Below are 17,022 nucleotides of genomic sequence, written 5' to 3' on the forward strand. Positions count from 1 at the left end.
AAGCTCCGGCTCAGTCCTCCCAGTTGTAACGCTTAGCAAACCACTTGACAAAGTAAACCAGTCCAAGAAGCACCGGCACTTCGATGAGCGGCCCGACAGTTGTGGCAAGGGCTTCGTCCGACTCTGGCCCGTACGCCGCGACCGCGATCGCGATGGCTAGCTCAAAGTTGTTGCTGGCCGCCGTGAAGGCCTGGGTGCATGCGAGGCCGTAGCGGAATCCCAGTCTGCGAGCGACGAGCAGGGTCGCCGAGAAAATGACGGAGAAGTAGACCACCAGCGGCGCCGCCACTCGCACCACGGAGACGATTTGATGGACGACTTGGGAGCCCTGAGAGGCGAAGAGGACGATGATGGTGTACAGAAGACCGATGAGTGACCAAGGGGCCAGAAAAGGTATGACCTTGCTGTTGTAGGTGTCGACCCCCGTGGTGTAGACCAGTGACAGCCGCGTGAGGATGGCCGCACCAAGAGGAATGCCAAGAAAGATGCCAACTGCTGAGGCCACTGTCGAGTAAGAGATAGATGAGATACTGTAGTCTTGACCTATTACTCGAATGAAGAGCAGGGCGACAGGGGCGAAGAGGACGATTTGCAGAAAAGAGTTGACTGCCACGAGAATCGCGCAGTAGTTTCCATCTCCTCTTGCCTGCAACCAACAGTGTCAGCATACCTTGGGCGTATAAGTTATTACTAGCGATGTTCTTACCAGGCTTGTCCAAATCAGCACCATGGCGATGCACCTTGCGACTCCAACAAGAATCAAGCCGTTTCTGAGACCCTGCTTGTCCGGTAGGAACGCCCACGATAAGGCAAGCTAAGCCCTTCGTGTTAGCAGCTATTCGATACTGTCTTTGGAAGCATGGAAGGCTGACCATAAATAGCGGTGCCACTATCCAGTTGAGGATAATGCTGAAGCCGAGTTGGATCCAAATCTCTCTCGTACGGAAGATAGTGTGTAGTTTCTCATACTGAACCTTGCACAATATGGGGTACATCATCACCAGCAGACCAACGGCTAGAGTCTATAAGCATAACGTATTGAAGAGCTGGTTGAGTCAGAACTTACCTATCGGCACAGAGACGCCAGCAAACTTACCCTGTTGCAGCGCTGGCCTGGCATTGGGTACAAAGTTTCCAAGGAGAATGCCAATCACCATGGCGAGAAAGATCCAGACGGCTAGAAACCTATCAAGAATACCGAGAGACTTGAATACTGAGGGACCTTGTTCGTACGTGGATTCGATAGACTGTTGCTGCTCGACATCTCGATTTGTACCATGTTCACTCGGTTTCTCAACCTGGTTTCCGTCTGTTTTCACTCTCAGATCCTGCATATTGCTGGGGGGAGTACTAGACGTTACAAGTACTATGAAAATGAACCAAGTATGAAGGAAATCCAAAACATAGATTTAGTGATTTTCTTTTGTAATTTTTTGAGGTAGTCAATTTTGGAATTCTTGAAGTCTTCTTCTATGAGAGCTACTGGGGATAGGAAGGGGTGGGCACCTCATGCTTGAGGGCTTCCCACTAAAGGCGAGTCTTTCAATCCTGACCAATCAGAGGAGAGGGGTGACATTTCATTGAAGAAGAAACCGCACCGACTGATTTTCCCGCTTGAAGAGACTTCGCGCTGCCGTTCGGCTCGCGACGAAAATGGTTTACCCAATCACCGCGCCATCTGAGTTGTTGGTCTGAAGCCGGACTCACAACTATTCCAGTCCGAGACTTGATTAGTTCAGGTGCCTTTCGGTGCCGAAGCTCTTTGAACGCTGACGACGGTGATAGTTGGCATAGGCAATCATGCAAAGCTTGCAAAAACACTTTCCATCTACTTGCCTGCTTGCATTCGTCGTAGAAGAGTTGCTCTATGATCAGCTATTGCTGTGGACTCAAACATGACTATGAATTGCCCTTTTGGTATCAACCAGGAAGAGATCGTGCGGCGTTGAACTTCGCGACTAGCAGAGCGAGAGGTTGTGTATTTCCCGAATGCCAATGATCTGCGACAACTCCTTGGATGCGAGAGACAGGAAACGGAATGATTCTCGTCTTCAAAACTGTGATCTAAGATGTCGACTTGTTCAGAAGTCAGCTCTGTGTTGTTCTGCTAGCTCCAAAGTTTCATCTGATTGACTTTGGCATACACACGGGCCGGAATCTTCAGCCCCAGCCTCATTCATGCGTTATATCGATTAGTTGACAAAATACTGAAGCTCTGTAGGCTATAGTTCATCATGCATTCGAAACCACTGGACCCCTTAATTTGGGCATATAAACAACTCGCTCGCAAGGAGTTCCTTTGTAGTTTGCAAAGTGTGGAAAGAACAGATACTGCGCCTCAGCTATTCCTCTCGAAGCACGGAGGGGATATCCTTAGGGTGCTGACCATATGAATGACTTAGGGCGAAAAGCAACGAGACCTTCACGTGCACTTAACCAGATGGTATAATTGCAACTGCTAGCAATGGAGAAAAACATGGCCATCCAGTCTACCTTCCATGTTGAGCCTCGCTGTGGAGGCTGTGCTTTGGTGAGGCTGTTTGATTCAGGCAGAAAGTCGGTACATGAGGTGACTACTTAGTCATGTTGATCCAAGCTACCACCGCTATCGTTGAGAGTAAGTGACTGATCTTACGATCTCAGCTAAGTTACTAACTCATGTCTCCCCGCGATCGTCAACAAGCTAATTTCCCCCGCAGGTTTTCTCATGCATTCCTCAATCGGACACGGCAACGAAGCCGGCGGAGGCTTGGGACATCCCAGCTCCGATAGTAGGCAGGTGCACCGGCCAACGTCGCGACTTCCAGGTTGGAACACGACCATGGATTTAGGCGGGGCGGCTTTAGGTGTCGGGCCGAGAAACCTCCCGAGCTTGCTGTGCCCTCCATCCCGTGCCCACCTGCCTCAATCCTCATGATAAAATTTTCTTCAGCCTGCCAACTTGCCTGCAACTTTGTCCTTCCCTCACAACCACATTATCCGTCAACCGACCTCCAAAGCCGGTACCGCGACTGCGATTCACCTCAAATCATCCGCGTTGTTTGCACTGGACGGTTGGTCCGACGATGTGACGTGGGCTGTGGGACGCGATTTCGCCATTCGCAACGTCGTCATTCTCATATCAGCAAAGCGCCAACCTCAACGAGATGACGAGCGGTGCCATCTCCAAATGATGATGGGCATCCTCGATCTCCTCTTGCGGCGCGCTCCTGCATCCTTTCCCGCAACTTGGGCGTTTCTACCGCTTCGAAACCTCGGGAACCATCAGACCAAGCATCCCACCATCATTTGTCGCACCCCCATGCCGCATTGGTGTCGTTTCGGATTGATCTTCCCCACGAGGAGCGTAGTCTTGGGTCGCAATTCAGACGCGCGTGCACAATCGGCGCATCGCAAGTGTGAGGCGTTTACGCACAATGTGTTACTTTTCGAATATCGGAAAGCGTCTCGCAGAGCGCGACAAAGATCCGCTAACCAACCTGCCAGTTTTCGTGATATCCGTCCCTTTTGGACACAGGCATTAGTGTGTACAGCAATGGGCTTCTCTCTGTGCCATTCTTGCTGAAGGAAAATTTCATCGTGCCAAGATCAAACTCTGCCCTTCTATTACCAAGCACCTACGTCGCTCTTTATTCGATAGCTCTGGTGCATGAAGTAAAGGCAACATCTCGTCAAACTATGCCTGAACATTTTATTCGCCCGAACTATGGACTTTGCGCATCCGAAATACAACGATTGGACGCGTCTTTTCCAGCGGCTGATCTGTTGCCAAGTTCTCAGTGGAAATGTCTCGAATCCGTTCGGACAAGCCTCGAATGAAGCCAAATGGAGACTCCACATCAATCTGCCCGGTCCCATTTCTGCTGCCCGGACTGCCCGGCTCACCGCCAACATGAAGTCAAGGCGATGCGAGCAGCGAGCAAGGGATTTGATACCGCCCGCCCGCGTATCGGCCACATTGCAGGCTTGCGCTACGAGACTGCGACCAGTCGCGACGGCAGAGATTTCAGCTTACATGTCCTGGCGGCCATGATCTGATGGCGAGCGTGTCTGCCGGTGGGGACAGTTGCTCAGGGGAACGCTATGCCTAATTCGCGTGTCTGCTAATATTGAAGCTGATGACAGATCCAGAGATACGGCTCCTTAGGACTTGGCCGCAAGGCTAAGTGCAAGTTCCTAACTTCCTCCTTTTGAGGCGGAGCTCAGCATGAGGATGACTGCCTGGAAAGGAGCGCCATCCGGGTCCACGAGCCTCGCTCACGGACGCTGTTTAATCTCTTCGAGTCGCCGCACCTTTCTTCTTCTTTCGTTCTTCCGACTTTCTTTTTCACCCCGAAGTCGCGCTCTCAAGTCTGCTACTTACGGATGCCTAGCAGAAGAAATTCAACTCTGGTTCATCCAGCGGATCCCAAACAGTGATTGTTGATGGGGCCGATTGGCAGACTGGGCAGGCGCCTCTATTCCTGGAGAACACCATTTGCCTAGGACCCTGCCTGAAAGGAAGCCCAAGGAAGATCGGAGGATTCGGAGAGCAAGACGGACCCCTCCTAGCAGCCCTGAAAGCTGGCAGGGCAAGGCCCACGAGTCCCCTTCCCTGGGCGATGATGGCATAAGCCGCGTTGGGATACAGGTGGGAAGGTTATTGGCGAGCTAACGTTCCCACTCCCGGACAGGGGGGCAAAGCAACGGGGCATGGCAATTCGAGCAAAGTCAGGAATTGCGATGTGCGATGCTTGACAGCTGACAAGCGGAACCACATTGGATGATGCCCTGCTGGCAGTCGCACAACGATTCCAGGCACTCTAATCCAGTGTAGATCGATGCATACCGGCGAAGCAAGCACGCAAGCCACCGGCGTATGACGATGGCACGAGACGGTACTTGAGCATTATGAGCCGAGACACTTTCATTCTTCCCGACTTACCGTTCATGTGGAGGGAGAACAAAGTTTTTGTCTTTTTGTGCTTTGGAGCACGGGATAACCTCCCGCGAATTCCAACGGCGACGGCCCTGCACAGCTGAAAGGACAATGGGAACACTGGGAATTACTGGCCCTTGCGTACCGGTGACGCGCGCCTGGCTACTCGAATATGGGCCGCCAAACAGCCACAACTCCCAAGATGGGAATAATGTGGCGCGTTGGCAAACGCCAGAAGCGGAACTTTGAGTCGAACGGGGCGTGAAATTTCATTACCGCCGTTACCCTCGATGCTCAAGGCGCTTTCACTAGTGGGAATGCACAAAGTGTAAATTGGTCGGATGCGCGGGAACATGATCAAACCCGAATCGGACATCTTGTCAGGCGACTCTCACACTTGCCAATTGCCCGCCATGGACAGATACATCTTGGAAGTTGGAACTGCCGCCATTATCTTCCTGCCTGCAGCCTGCAGGGCCCTTTCATCTGGCTGCAGATGCGCACATGCAGCTGCAGCAGCGCTTCAATATCGGCCGAATTACAGCAGGATGGCACGGTGGGCTGGAGAGAGAGCCCCCACGCACGCCATGCGCCCATCCCGAAGTGTTGCGAGTCGTGATACTTGCGGCGTTCTGTTCCAGCGTCCACGGTACCCTGCCGAGTACCGATGAAGCGAAGCGGGTCAAGCAACGGTCGACTCGTTTGATCTCCCTCAGGTGTTGGCTCCCTCGCCTTGTTGTGCGCTGAGCCAGGAGGCCCCAGGACAAGGCCAGACGAAAATCGCCCGAACACTTTGTCAGAACTTGGCGCCCTGAGAGAGACTTGGAGAGGGTCGGGGGAAGTTTGTCTTGACGGTCGAGCGTTTGCAGATGTCAGCTATCAAGGCTATCATGCAGAACGCGCGACTCGCACCACGCCCGTCCGTTCGACACATTTATTCAGAATGTTCTGTGCGTACCGAACGTATTACTAACTCAGGGGCTTTTTCTCACTGTCAATGCCAATGTTGAGAGTTGGACAGCAGCTGCTAGCTCTGCGCCTTCCCACTAAAACGCCGTACCGCTCTCGTGAATGCTAGCACGAAAGAGAAAGAAGGAGGAAGAAAAAACGGAAGAAAACGCTGGACGAATCCCCTCTCGATCGGTGAGACACCGCTGAGTGAAGAGCCGATGGGACCGGCCGCCGAAGCGTGAACGCTTTAGTCTTAGCCAGGGGCAGTCCTGAAGGGGGCGGACACGTAGAACAAGCTTGAAAGACAAGCCATCCGTCCCGCGGGTAGATCCCCCTCTCCCCTCTAACACTTCAACGACGACTGACGTGGTGTAGTGGGAGGATTGAGCGCGCACTGGTCTCAGACTCAGGTCAGGTCGGTCCCTCGAGTTCGTCGCGAAGGGGATTGGGTGCGTTTGAGAGAGAGTAAAAGCGCGTCTCCTACTGATACTTCATAGGGTCTAGAGACTCGGAGATGCGGTATCATGATTAAGGTACGTGCTGGTCGGAATGTGCACAATGACTAGCGGCTCGTTTGAACAGCTGGACACATGTGCTGTTGAACAAAAGTCGGAACAATGGGAGGGCGTTTCCAGTACGAGTTGGTACGAGTACGGGAACACTGATCACAGGCACATAATGAACGAGCAGCTTCTCCTCCCCGCCCGCTCCTTGCAGGCATCTCGTGTCTCTCTCGGCCAACAGAGCTGCCGTGGGCCAAGGCAGGTTTTCTTGTCTTTTTCTAGCTGTCTCTGATTTTCCTGGGACGGCACTGGTAGAAAGGGGAGGGAAAAGGCGGGTACCCTCGTTCGTATTAATCCCCGCTGGCGCTGGCGTTGCGGCGATCATCCACCCCGTCAAACCCATCCGTGGACCATGGAATCCATGATCCAACGCGCCAAAAGAGAGGAGCCCCTCCCCTCGTCACCCCGTTTAGCTTCGATCCATCCTGTTATCCGTACCGTAGTCCGTAGAGATACGGGAAGGGAGGAGGTTGGGCTTTTGTTGGCACATGTACAAGTACATTGATGAACACCTTTACTTTTTTTTTTGGTCAGGTATTTTGGCGACGGAAGTGTTGCACGGCCGCACATCTCACACGCGTTCAAACATTTCGCGCGGGAAGGGAAAAAAGGGAGTGAATTGCATTAGTCCGTTTTTTTTTTTATTCTCCTACATCAGACCGGACGGGAGGCGATCTAACGTTTATTTCTCCTGATTTTTTTTCCCTTAAAGTGCCGCTGTGCTGCCGAGCTGCTTTAGGCAGGGTGCGGCGTCTGTGTGTGCCTTAGGGAGGGCGGCGCCGCGGCGGGAAAGCTGACCGTCTCAATTCTAAGGATCTTTGCACATGAGGCGGACCAATCTGATGGATTTGAACGAAATTGAATCTGACATTGGGCTGCCCGTACCTTCTCGTGTGTATTAGAATCTGGTGGCTTAGCGGGATATTCTTCGTCTTTCTTCGTCTGCCTCTTCCGATTAAATCAGAGAGGCAAGCATACTTCATCATGATCTAGGACGAATGAGAATAAGAGCAAGAGACTTATCGAAAAAGACCAATGCCAAGACGAGGGAGGTACAGTACATGCCACTTCTTCTGCCTCGTACTGCGTACGGTGATGTACCTTTAGTCCGTACCCTCACCTCACTTTCCCAGCGACTACTACGTAAGGCACGTTGTATGTGGCATAGAGGGAGTAATATTACTACTCCAGTTGCTAATACCTGATTCCCACTGACGTATTATGTGCGCTCCTGGTTTCTATTATTACTGCTGCTCGCTACTTGTTACTCGCGAAGGTACTTACTTGCTGCATCTCTGCGTCTACATCTCCTCCGTCTGTGGCCGCTACCCCCGTACCCCCCCGTACCTCCCCCGTCCGTCGTGTTCCCGTTTCCCGATTGTTCGATCCGTCCCTGTACTTCTCTCTCTCGCTCTTTCTGCCTTGGACCTTGAAGCTTTCCCTTGTGTGCCTATCCTTCCTTCCAAAGATCATTCTGACATCTCGTCATCCCTTTCGCTACCGTACCTTGGGCAAACGCACGACTCTTACCAATCCACTCTCGCTACCTTGCCTACTGTCACTCTGCCTACCAGGCTGTCAGCTTTCTCTCGTTATTTCTTTGGTGTCATTTGCCTCTTGAGACATTGAATATCGGCCGATCCATCGAGTCCAAGACTCTCTTGCACAATTCTTTCCCCGTCTCCTCCTCCTCCCCCAACAAGCTTCCTTGTCTCGCCCGGTGACCGGAAAGGCGTTTAATTTGCATCATCTTAGCATCTACCGTCTTTTCTCTCCTGTCGCATCAGAGCAACAGCGCGCGTTCCCTGGCGACAAGAAAAAAAGGTGGAGGCCGTCATAATATTCCCAGCTCCGCTATTTATCGCCCTCTCTCACTTTGAAACGTTCCAGCTCCAGTCTCGGACAGGGAACCCTTCACCCCGACCGTCACCTCCCGCTGCGGCTGCACCAACTTTCAGATTTCCCAGTCCTGCTCGCTGCTCAGACACCCTCGCTCGACCTTGGGATTTCTCCGTGTACACTGCTACACACAGTACTCCGTACGGATACACAGCAGCCTCCTCTTTTTGCGTTGTCCTTGCGTCGACAGTTGATCCCCGACGACGCTGCCGCTGGATTGGACCTTGCAACGAACCAGGAAAGCAAAAACCCAGACAACCCGCTCAACCACCACCAGCACAACCACAACCACCACCGAGTAACAAGACCTAGACCCAGACAGACCCAGATCAAGGTTTATACCTGAGAAGGGACGCAAGAGAAGCAGCTGGTTGCCTCGCCTCACCACCAGTCGTTCGTTCCTTTTTCGCTCGTTTTACGGCTCCGCCGCGATTGTTCCTTCTTGTCTCGAGAACCTGAACGGTTTATTCCTACGGACCCCGAACGGATACTATTCATATCTCATTATCCACACCCTGGATCGCCCACCCTCAACGAACGAACCCTCCCGTCCACTTGCCGCCTTGTATCTTTTTCTCCCTCCCTCTGCCGGCCCAGAGCATACCTCACCATACCGATCGCCAACAAACCCAAAACCAAAGAAACACCTTTCCTTGCCTGTACACACCCCAGGTTTTTTTTTGTCATGTCCAATTGAGGGGGAATTCCTTAACTTGACTCTACCACACCTTATCTCACAAGGCCGCCTTACTACATACCTTAACTTGGGAGACTGCAGACGTCGTGCCACCGTGACACACCGAGCATTCCGGCCGTCCTCCCTTACCCAACCCAAATCGACCCTCGTACATTGCATTCCTAGTCGCAACTGCATGCTCTAGGTCACTGTTGCCCGCGCGATCGCAAATAACAGCCCTCCAGAGCTCGGCACGGGCACCGACACCTGCACCTGCTGCTCTGTCTCTGTCTCTGTACCAGTGTGTACTGGCAGAGGAATCCTCTCTAATTGTGTTGGTGCGACTTGCCATGAGATGAAAGGCCCGACGCTGACGATGGCTCCGGCCGTTGTCCAACCAGTTAATGGTTCTTACCTACACCGATCCCATACCTCCGACGACCGTAACAACGCCTCAGCAGCGTCTACAATTTCAACAACAACAGCTCCCACACAGCAGAAAGGCTCGAGCGTGCAGGGACGAGCTGCATTCGAGCTTCCCTCATTTGACACCCTTCCCGAGTTCAACACCAACCTCTACCTCGACGGCAAGTCCAAGGAAGCTGCTGCTAAAGAGCAGGCGGCCGCAGCCGCAGCCGCAGCAGCCGCGCCACGACCAAACCCGGCCATGTTGTTAAAACCTCCAAAAGAGGAGGACAAGGAGAACACGAGAGATGGAAAGCAAAAGGAAAAGGACAAAGATGCCGAGAAGCTGCAGAAGAGGGGCAGGAGGGCTTCGTTGATGGAGCGTCGTAAATCTTGGCTACCAACATCTAGATCGCCGTCAAAGTTCAAGGAGCCGCCGGTGCCCGAACGACCCGCCATGCCCGAAAGACCCAGCACTCATGCCGGAGACCACGTGAGCACTGCACCTCTTGCTGCGACGTCTGCCGCCCCCGTAGCACCGACACCGCCGACACGACCTCTCGAGCCAGAACGCCCCAGGACGGTCTCGGAGAGTTTTGCTACCTTTGCGAAGAAGTCATGGATGTCCACATCCCGTTCCCCGTCCCCGAAGCGAAATCCAGACCCTCCAGCTCCACCGCCTTCTCGCCCTTCCCGAAGCAGGGCCCCGAGTAACGAGAACATCAAGGGTGTGGACTCGACCCGCAAGAGGCCAGTATCTATGCTAGTCGACACAGAGACTGCCGCTTCAAAGAGTGCCGAATCGTTAAAGCCTGCACGCACCCTGAACAGAACCAGCACTTTCTTGACAAAGATTAAGCAGCGACCGAAAAGCATGCTCATTACCCTTGGATCAAACAACGAGATCGATACAAATGCCTTGCCCCCATCATCACTAAGCTTGCCCCCGCCCAAATCTGCTGTTGAGAGCGATCAGCCCAGCAAGAAGACCAAAAACAACAGCAACAATAATAGTAATAAGATCAAAAAGCCCGAGTCGAAACCAGCTTCGTTCGCCGAATCCCAAACAACAGCAACAGACGAGTCTCTGACGAGCGAAATGTCAGCCAACAAGGATACCATCTGGTCGGTTTTCCGGTCGCTCGACACCGAGAGTGGAAGCTTCGCCACCAAAACCATGGCCCAGCGCATGCACTCTGTGCGTGTTACATTGTTGCCATTTTTGCGGACCTATATGAACCACATCACCAACAAGGGACTCATTCTGGAAGATGTTGAGCGGAGGGCCATTGTGCTGAACAAGTGGTGGACTGGTTTGCTGGATATGCTGGACGGCCAGGGCCAGCAGCTCCCAGGCGTTGATCGGCCGGTTTTGCTGGAGGCTTTGACGATGCTGATGATGAGACCAGAATGGCGACAGACGACGACGTACTTCATGTCGTTGGTGGATCGCTCACCAAACGAACGCGTCCGACCGCGATCGGGGACCCAGTCCACAGCAGACTCATCACAGGCATCGAGCCAAGCTTTCCTCGCCGAATCCGCCGAGCACAATGTGCGGACCATGTTTGTGAGCAACCTCATGAAGCAGATGCAAATTGTGGTGGAAAAGATGTCGCTTCGACACGCACCTCTCAGTCTCGTCAATTGGTGCGGTAAGGCGTGCGCATACGCGTTCTTTTTCTGCCCGTCTGTGGCCGAGATCCTCGTGCGATTGTGGGATTTGCGACCTGAGCTCATTCGAAGGACGGCTGACGAGTTTGGACTGCCCAAAAAGAATGGCGGCGAGAGCGAGGACATCATGGCCCTGTTCCCACCTAATGTGGGCGTATTGGGCTGGCAATCGCAAAAGACAATCAGTGCTCGCTTTAAGGAACGAGTGAAGCTTTCCGTGATGGCGGCGAGGATCCCTTGGTTTAGCCCTTGGGTGACGCGATGGCGTGGTGGTGATACTGACTTGTTTTTCATCTTCTGCAAGTACTACCACATTCTATCTGAGGAGTTCATGCCCGAAGGCCTCCCTCTGCTTGAGAAGGCGCGGTCGCCAGGTTTCATACTGGTACAGGCCCAGATCCTCGCGTGTATCGAGTCCACGATCCACCGCCAGGCCGAAGTCGACGCTATTTACAACCCGCCCATGCCGACAGATTCATTTTACGGCGCCGATGCTGCTGCGACCGCGATGACAATCCCAGGGAACTTGTTGAAGAACATGGCCGAGAACCGCCTCATCGTGTTGTTGAAGGATATTCTGGGCGAATCGTTACCAGTCATTGCTGCCGCGAGACGAACCTTTGCCGAAGCCTTCCTCTCTGTGACTCGTGCTGCGACCCGCCGCGTATCCGCTTTCGACCACAGCGCCGTGTTCACGCTCTGTGATTTCTTGGAAGAGGCACTGGTGGCTTACGACCAGCTCGACGATCTCGAGAACCCGAATATCGCCAAGAGTATCGACTGGTCTTTTTGGCTCAATGTCTGCAGAAAGATGCTCATCTCCGACAACGCTATGACGGAAGTTCGGCTCCTGTCCTTCATCTTCTCGACCTGGGAAGCAGTCACGGCAAATCCCGTACGGAAGAAGGCTTTGTGTCTGGACTGGCTGCTTTCCGAGGAGACGTTCGACACCTACTTCAACCACTGGTGCCCAATGGTGCGCGGCTACTACATGCGCCTGCTCTGCTGGCGTATCTGTCGTGACGGCGGCAGCGCGAACGAAGTTGATGCGTGAGTTGTGCCATATCCCGCAAGTCAACAAGACTTACTGACATTCACAGTGAAATCTTCCTTGTTGCCGCAGCAAGACTGAAGACCGTCTGGGCCCACTACCTCTTCCTTCGCAACGCCGCCGATGCCGCAGGAAGGCTGCCGCCCTCGACATCACCATGCCTCCCCACGCCGGGCAAGAAGTTCATGATTATCCGTACGGAAGTGAACATTCCGCAGCCAGGCTACTTCAACCAGCCTTTCGACTCGTTCTCCAAGATTGTCAATGGCGAGGGAGTCATGTCATCAACGCCGGCGACAGAAACTAAGGAGGTTGCCAAGCCTGATAACAGCAAGAAGCGCTGGTCTCTGCTTGGCAAGGTGCTGTCTTTGGGTGGTAACGGTTCAGATGGCGAGGATAATGAGTCCTCGCGCAAGGAAACGACGTCGTCCAAGTCCGCCACTCTTTCCAAACGCCGTCAAGGAGGCCCGCCTCTGCCTCCCAAGATTTCCACTTCATCGGCCTCAGCTGTCACGACGTCGTCTGACGGCAGCTCGCCGGGCACCTCGCCGATCTTTATGGAGCAGAAGTTCGTGTTCAAGTTCACGCTGACCTGGCAGCCTCCTGCCGTCACCCAGCCTCGCGATCGCATCCTTACTCGCCCACGCCTTCCCGCCCCGGCGCAGGCCTGGGTCACTTCCCGTTCGAGAAGCGGCAGCACCCCTCCTCCACCTGCTGCTGGTCTTCCCGATCCCACACGGTGTGTCTCTGGCTCTAAGAAGAAGGGCCTCGTCGACGAAGCCAAGAACGCCAGTCCTCTCGCCTCCCCTACCCTCGAGCGCAAGTCTTCGGTCACTGCGGTGTCGTCATCCTCTCTCGTGCGCAGGCTCAGCAATAAGTTCGACTTTGAGAACAACCCGAACGTGGAGCTGATGACCTTCGACTTCGAAAGTGCAGAGAAGTCATCTGCTTCATCAGTGTCTTCCGACTCATCAACGGCCTCATCGCCTACCGAGAGCAAGACCGAGGAGGAGGCGCAGCAGCCGTCGGAGTCTGCGCCCCAACCCCCGCAATCCAAGGCCATGGCCCAGGCTCATGCCGTGCTCCAGGCTCAGCAACGGCCTCACCTGTCCAAGTCCGGAAGTCGTAGGACCGGCCCCGAGCCCCTTACACAACCCCTTCGCCCAACGGGAATTTACGTCAAGCGCGCCGTTTACGCCGGTCGTGCTTTGGCCGAGTGGAGCATCGTCGTTGCCGAATGCAACGGCTTCGTCGACCGCAGACGCGATGAGGGCGTTCTCGGCCTCAGCGATGTGGAAGTCCCGATGCTTACTGTCGAAGGCTTCCGAAAGCTCGGCTAAATACCTAGTCTACTATACCCGCCATGCTTGCTCTCAACACTCGAATGCATTCATACACGAAAATTGCGTATCTCTTTCACAGCAACGAAAGTTACGACATGAAACCGGAGAAGAACACAGAACGATTCTCTCTCCGCATGACAGCAATAACAGCAACATCAAAAAGTACGGCGTTGACAAGCACATCCTTCTCAGCCTCACGAGGCGGGCTTATCATTTCAGTCATGGAGAATTCCCTTGCATCGCCACAGCATTATCTGATCCGTCCAAGCCGACGGTCGCTTAACCCAAAGCTCTTGAACGAGCCCTCCTTTTCATCTCTGTTTCGGCGCTCCTATTCAAGTCTTCGCAGCCCAGAGCAATTTCCGACTTTTTCTCCCAAGCTCAGGTGGCTTTTGCTCTTCTTCACCGTCAGTATTGTTCGAACCACCACATCATCAAAGTAATGATAGTTTAAATCTCTTCCCTTCTTACTCGTGGTCACTTGTTTTTATTTTCGGCGTTTTTGGGGTCAAACTGGAAAGAGCGGATAACCCAACTCCCTCTCAGTTCGGGATCTTCAAGGGATGTGTGTGAGGAATCAGGGTTCGCAATTATTTTCCGTTTTAAGGCCTTTCAAGGGAGCTTCTTCTACTTCCCTTGAAAACTTTGTCTCCTTGACTTTTTGCTCTTTTCTTTTTGCGTTCGTCACAAACCGGGGAACACGGGACGGGTTGTTTCATTTTTTCAACTGTTCGGGTCGCATTACACACACATGCCAATCTTTGTTGCTTTGTTCGAATCCAAGGGAAGGGATCGAGAGGAAGATAGGTATTGAAGGATATATCCCAAACAAATCAAAGTCCAATGAGAGACAACATTCTGAATCAAATACTGGCACCTTGCCTTGCTTTACATGCTTGTAATGGAAAAACTCTGATATTGGCATTGGCGCCATAGAAAGCATGTTCTTTTCGACACAGTGACGTCAGGTGAGATTGCGTCTCAGCGAAAGACCTCGGACTAGGTCTGGACTAGTCTCTGAACTAGAACGCCTGCTGTAGAGGCTCCAAGTTATGGTATAGAAGAACTCGGAGATGTATCTTGCCTCTGAGAGGAAGCATTTGTATGCAAAGCTTACTCGATCCTGATGGTCTGTAGTGTAACGCTTGCCTTTGCAGGTCTCTCTGTGAATTATCAGGTGCGACTAGAACCCACTTACCAGGAGACCCATCGAATGCCTGCCTCGTGAATACTCTCAGGACTCAAAAGCCGTCGCCTGGGCTAATTCTAAGCGAGAGAACCCCTAATAGGCAACTAAAGCGAAGGGAAAGGCATGGGCGGCGCTTGAAGTGTATATGGCCCTAGTGGTGGATGTTTGAATGCCTGGTTTCGGCAAGCGAATGCGAGCTCGAATTTGGTGACCCTACGTAAAGCCACAGGTAGCTCATTTTTGTTTCTGTTTTGCTATTCCCTGTTTCCTGCTTTCCCATCGTCGTTATACTTATTTACACTCTGGAAACCAAACACCCTTGACTACCCGTCTCCTCGACTGTAGGCCACTCGACGGACCAGAACGTGTTCTCTCGCCATGGAAGCCTGGACCTCGATACCGGTGCCTCGTCGCAAGCATCGCTTGAAACTCGATAACTGTCCATAGAGAAGAATTTCTATGATGCGGTTCTATTCAATGCAAGATGTGATCTGCGGGACGAATTTGCGTCTGATTCGGTGGAAACCTTGGAGGGCCAATCCATTTTGAGCTGAGGGGAGTGATACCTGGATATCAAGCTGGCTAGCCGTGGGTAATAAAGGGGCCTATTTAATAAAGCCCAAGCAGCGAATACCTTGCAGTCATCCTCGTCACTCAGGTCGTCCTTTGCCAGTCTACAAATGGGAATCTTGTTTCATCTACCTAGGTTGAAATTTTTTCATATTGTCACTCACGGGCATCCACCCATTCCCCCCTTACACGAGGTGACAGAACGCCTTAACGCCAGCTGGGACTCGACTGCCCCAAGTACCACTACCTCATAGGCTTTTCCGCTCCACGTTTCGATAGAGGCACGGCGTCCCTGCTGTGCCCCGATGCCATTATGTGACACTCCTTGCGCGATAGCCTTGACTTTTTTTTCCTATTTCCATCTAAACGAGCAGGACTGCGTTTACGCAGCCATCGTTCTCCTGAAGAATACCGTGCGTTAGCTTCTCGTCTTACAAAAGTTGACACTGTGCCACGACCGGCTCGTCCAAGCAGCCAAACGAAGCAATCGAAATAGCAAAATAGCCGCGCTTTTCGATGGAATTTTACTTACCGGTGAATTCGTCACCTGGGCGTATCTCCCCCAAACCACTTTGCCGCTCGCTGTCGTAAGGCCCATGTCAGAAACGTTTACTTCCAGCACAGTTCCTTTCGTGAGGACACCCAGGTTCGTGTAAAGAGGGTTCTGAGGGTTCTTCTTGACTCCCAAGATTGGCAGTTTTACGGTTACGTTGAGTTCCGGGTGGCACACGTGCGCGTGCTTGTAACGCAGACTAGAGATCATTGTCAGTAAGACGGAGGAGGAGACAGAGCGCTTCCGGTCACGTACCCCATAGGACGGATGAATCTGATTTTGGAAAAGCACCTCGTTAGCAAAGATCCTCAAACTGCCAAGCTGGCGCCGAATGCGTAGGAATGATTACCGTTCGTGCTTGGGATCTCTCCGGGTGAAGTTGGGTCCGACAAAAGTTGGCTTCGTAATCATACGCTTCCAGGACTTTTGGTGCGTCTTCTTTCCGGTCGAGATAACCTTGAACATCTCCTCCTCAGAGATACCCTTCACCTTGGGCAAAGGAACCTGGAACCGGGCAGCCTTTTCGGCACGCTTGTTCTTGATCTGGGAAGAAATGGCCTTGGCGTTGCTCGGGTTGTTTCGGTCGAGCAGGTAGGCGGGCATGGGCTCGGAGGGCTCCTTCTCGTCGTTGGTCTTGACGTTGCGCTCCTCGTGGGCCTTGATCTGCTTGCGCATCTGGATCTTCTCGTTGTGGCGCTTCTTCGCGTGAAGCTTGGCGCGGAGACCGCGCAGGTTCTGCGCATCCTTGGACGCCTTGTGGCCCTCACGAGCCTCCTTCTTGCGGGCCTTCTCCTCGTGATCGAGTCTGAGAAAAGTCGGATGTCAGCCCTCCCCTCGTCAAAATTCCTGGTTGATTTCAAGATTCTAACCTCCGACCATGAAGCTTGCGCCATCTCTCCATATACTATAATTTCTTCGTTAGCGGGCGCCGAGATTGGGAGACGGAGAGGCCCTTCTGAGGGCGTGTCGTACCTCGTTCTGTTCGCGGATTTGTTAGTACAACAGGTAAGAATAGAGAGCTGCGAATGGGAAAGCTACTCACCTGAGGCATCTTGAGTGATTTACGCCCGTAGCGACTTCGATTTTACAGGATGGTGTTACTGATCTGGACGAAGTCTAGTCGTCCGTCGTGTTGATGTCGGCGAAGCTCCTCAGGGTCGTCGTCCGTCGAAGTGGCGGGTAGCCAAAAAAAAATCCCATATCGATAGCGATGTGGGGTCCGACCCCAAA

General features: G+C 53.0%; 5 protein-coding genes across 5 annotated transcripts; 3 read left to right on the forward strand and 2 right to left on the reverse strand.

Moving 5' to 3' along the window:
• Positions 1-10: 10 nt before the first annotated feature.
• Positions 11-1,334, reverse strand: CTAM01_07744 (arsenical-resistance protein; the record flags this gene model as incomplete). The annotated part of the gene is made up of 4 exons (XM_060523765.1): positions 11-646; positions 707-814; positions 873-1,015; positions 1,067-1,334. The coding sequence occupies 4 exons, from the start codon at positions 1,332-1,334 to the stop codon at positions 11-13; spliced, it is 1,155 nt and encodes a 384-aa protein (XP_060381512.1).
• A 1,607-nt stretch (positions 1,335-2,941) lies between these two features.
• Positions 2,942-3,565, forward strand: CTAM01_07745 (uncharacterized protein; the record flags this gene model as incomplete). Its single annotated transcript, XM_060523766.1, has 1 exon — positions 2,942-3,565. A coding segment is annotated over one exon (624 nt), but the record flags the coding sequence as incomplete, so codon positions are not given.
• A 5,797-nt stretch (positions 3,566-9,362) lies between these two features.
• CTAM01_07746 (uncharacterized protein) lies at positions 9,363-13,477 on the forward strand (the record flags this gene model as incomplete). The annotated part of the gene is made up of 2 exons (XM_060523767.1): positions 9,363-12,136; positions 12,187-13,477. 2 exons carry the CDS (start codon positions 9,363-9,365, stop codon positions 13,475-13,477), a joined length of 4,065 nt encoding a protein of 1,354 aa, XP_060381514.1.
• Positions 13,478-13,500: 23 nt separating this feature from the next.
• Positions 13,501-13,923, forward strand: CTAM01_07747 (uncharacterized protein; the record flags this gene model as incomplete). The annotated part of the gene is made up of 1 exon (XM_060523768.1): positions 13,501-13,923. The coding sequence occupies one exon, from the start codon at positions 13,501-13,503 to the stop codon at positions 13,921-13,923; it is 423 nt and encodes a 140-aa protein (XP_060381515.1).
• A 1,678-nt stretch (positions 13,924-15,601) lies between these two features.
• On the reverse strand, positions 15,602-16,843 carry CTAM01_07748 (ribosome biogenesis protein nsa-2; the record flags this gene model as incomplete). The annotated part of the gene is made up of 7 exons (XM_060523769.1): positions 15,602-15,640; positions 15,772-15,991; positions 16,048-16,065; positions 16,142-16,597; positions 16,662-16,696; positions 16,765-16,770; positions 16,835-16,843. The coding sequence occupies 7 exons, from the start codon at positions 16,841-16,843 to the stop codon at positions 15,602-15,604; spliced, it is 783 nt and encodes a 260-aa protein (XP_060381516.1).
• Between the last annotated feature and the right edge of the window lie 179 nt (positions 16,844-17,022).

The sequence above is a fragment of the Colletotrichum tamarilloi genome (assembly GCF_030869305.1).
Source record: "Colletotrichum tamarilloi strain Tom-12 chromosome Unknown Scaffold_25.1, whole genome shotgun sequence".
Classification (NCBI taxonomy): domain Eukaryota; kingdom Fungi; phylum Ascomycota; class Sordariomycetes; order Glomerellales; family Glomerellaceae; genus Colletotrichum; species Colletotrichum tamarilloi.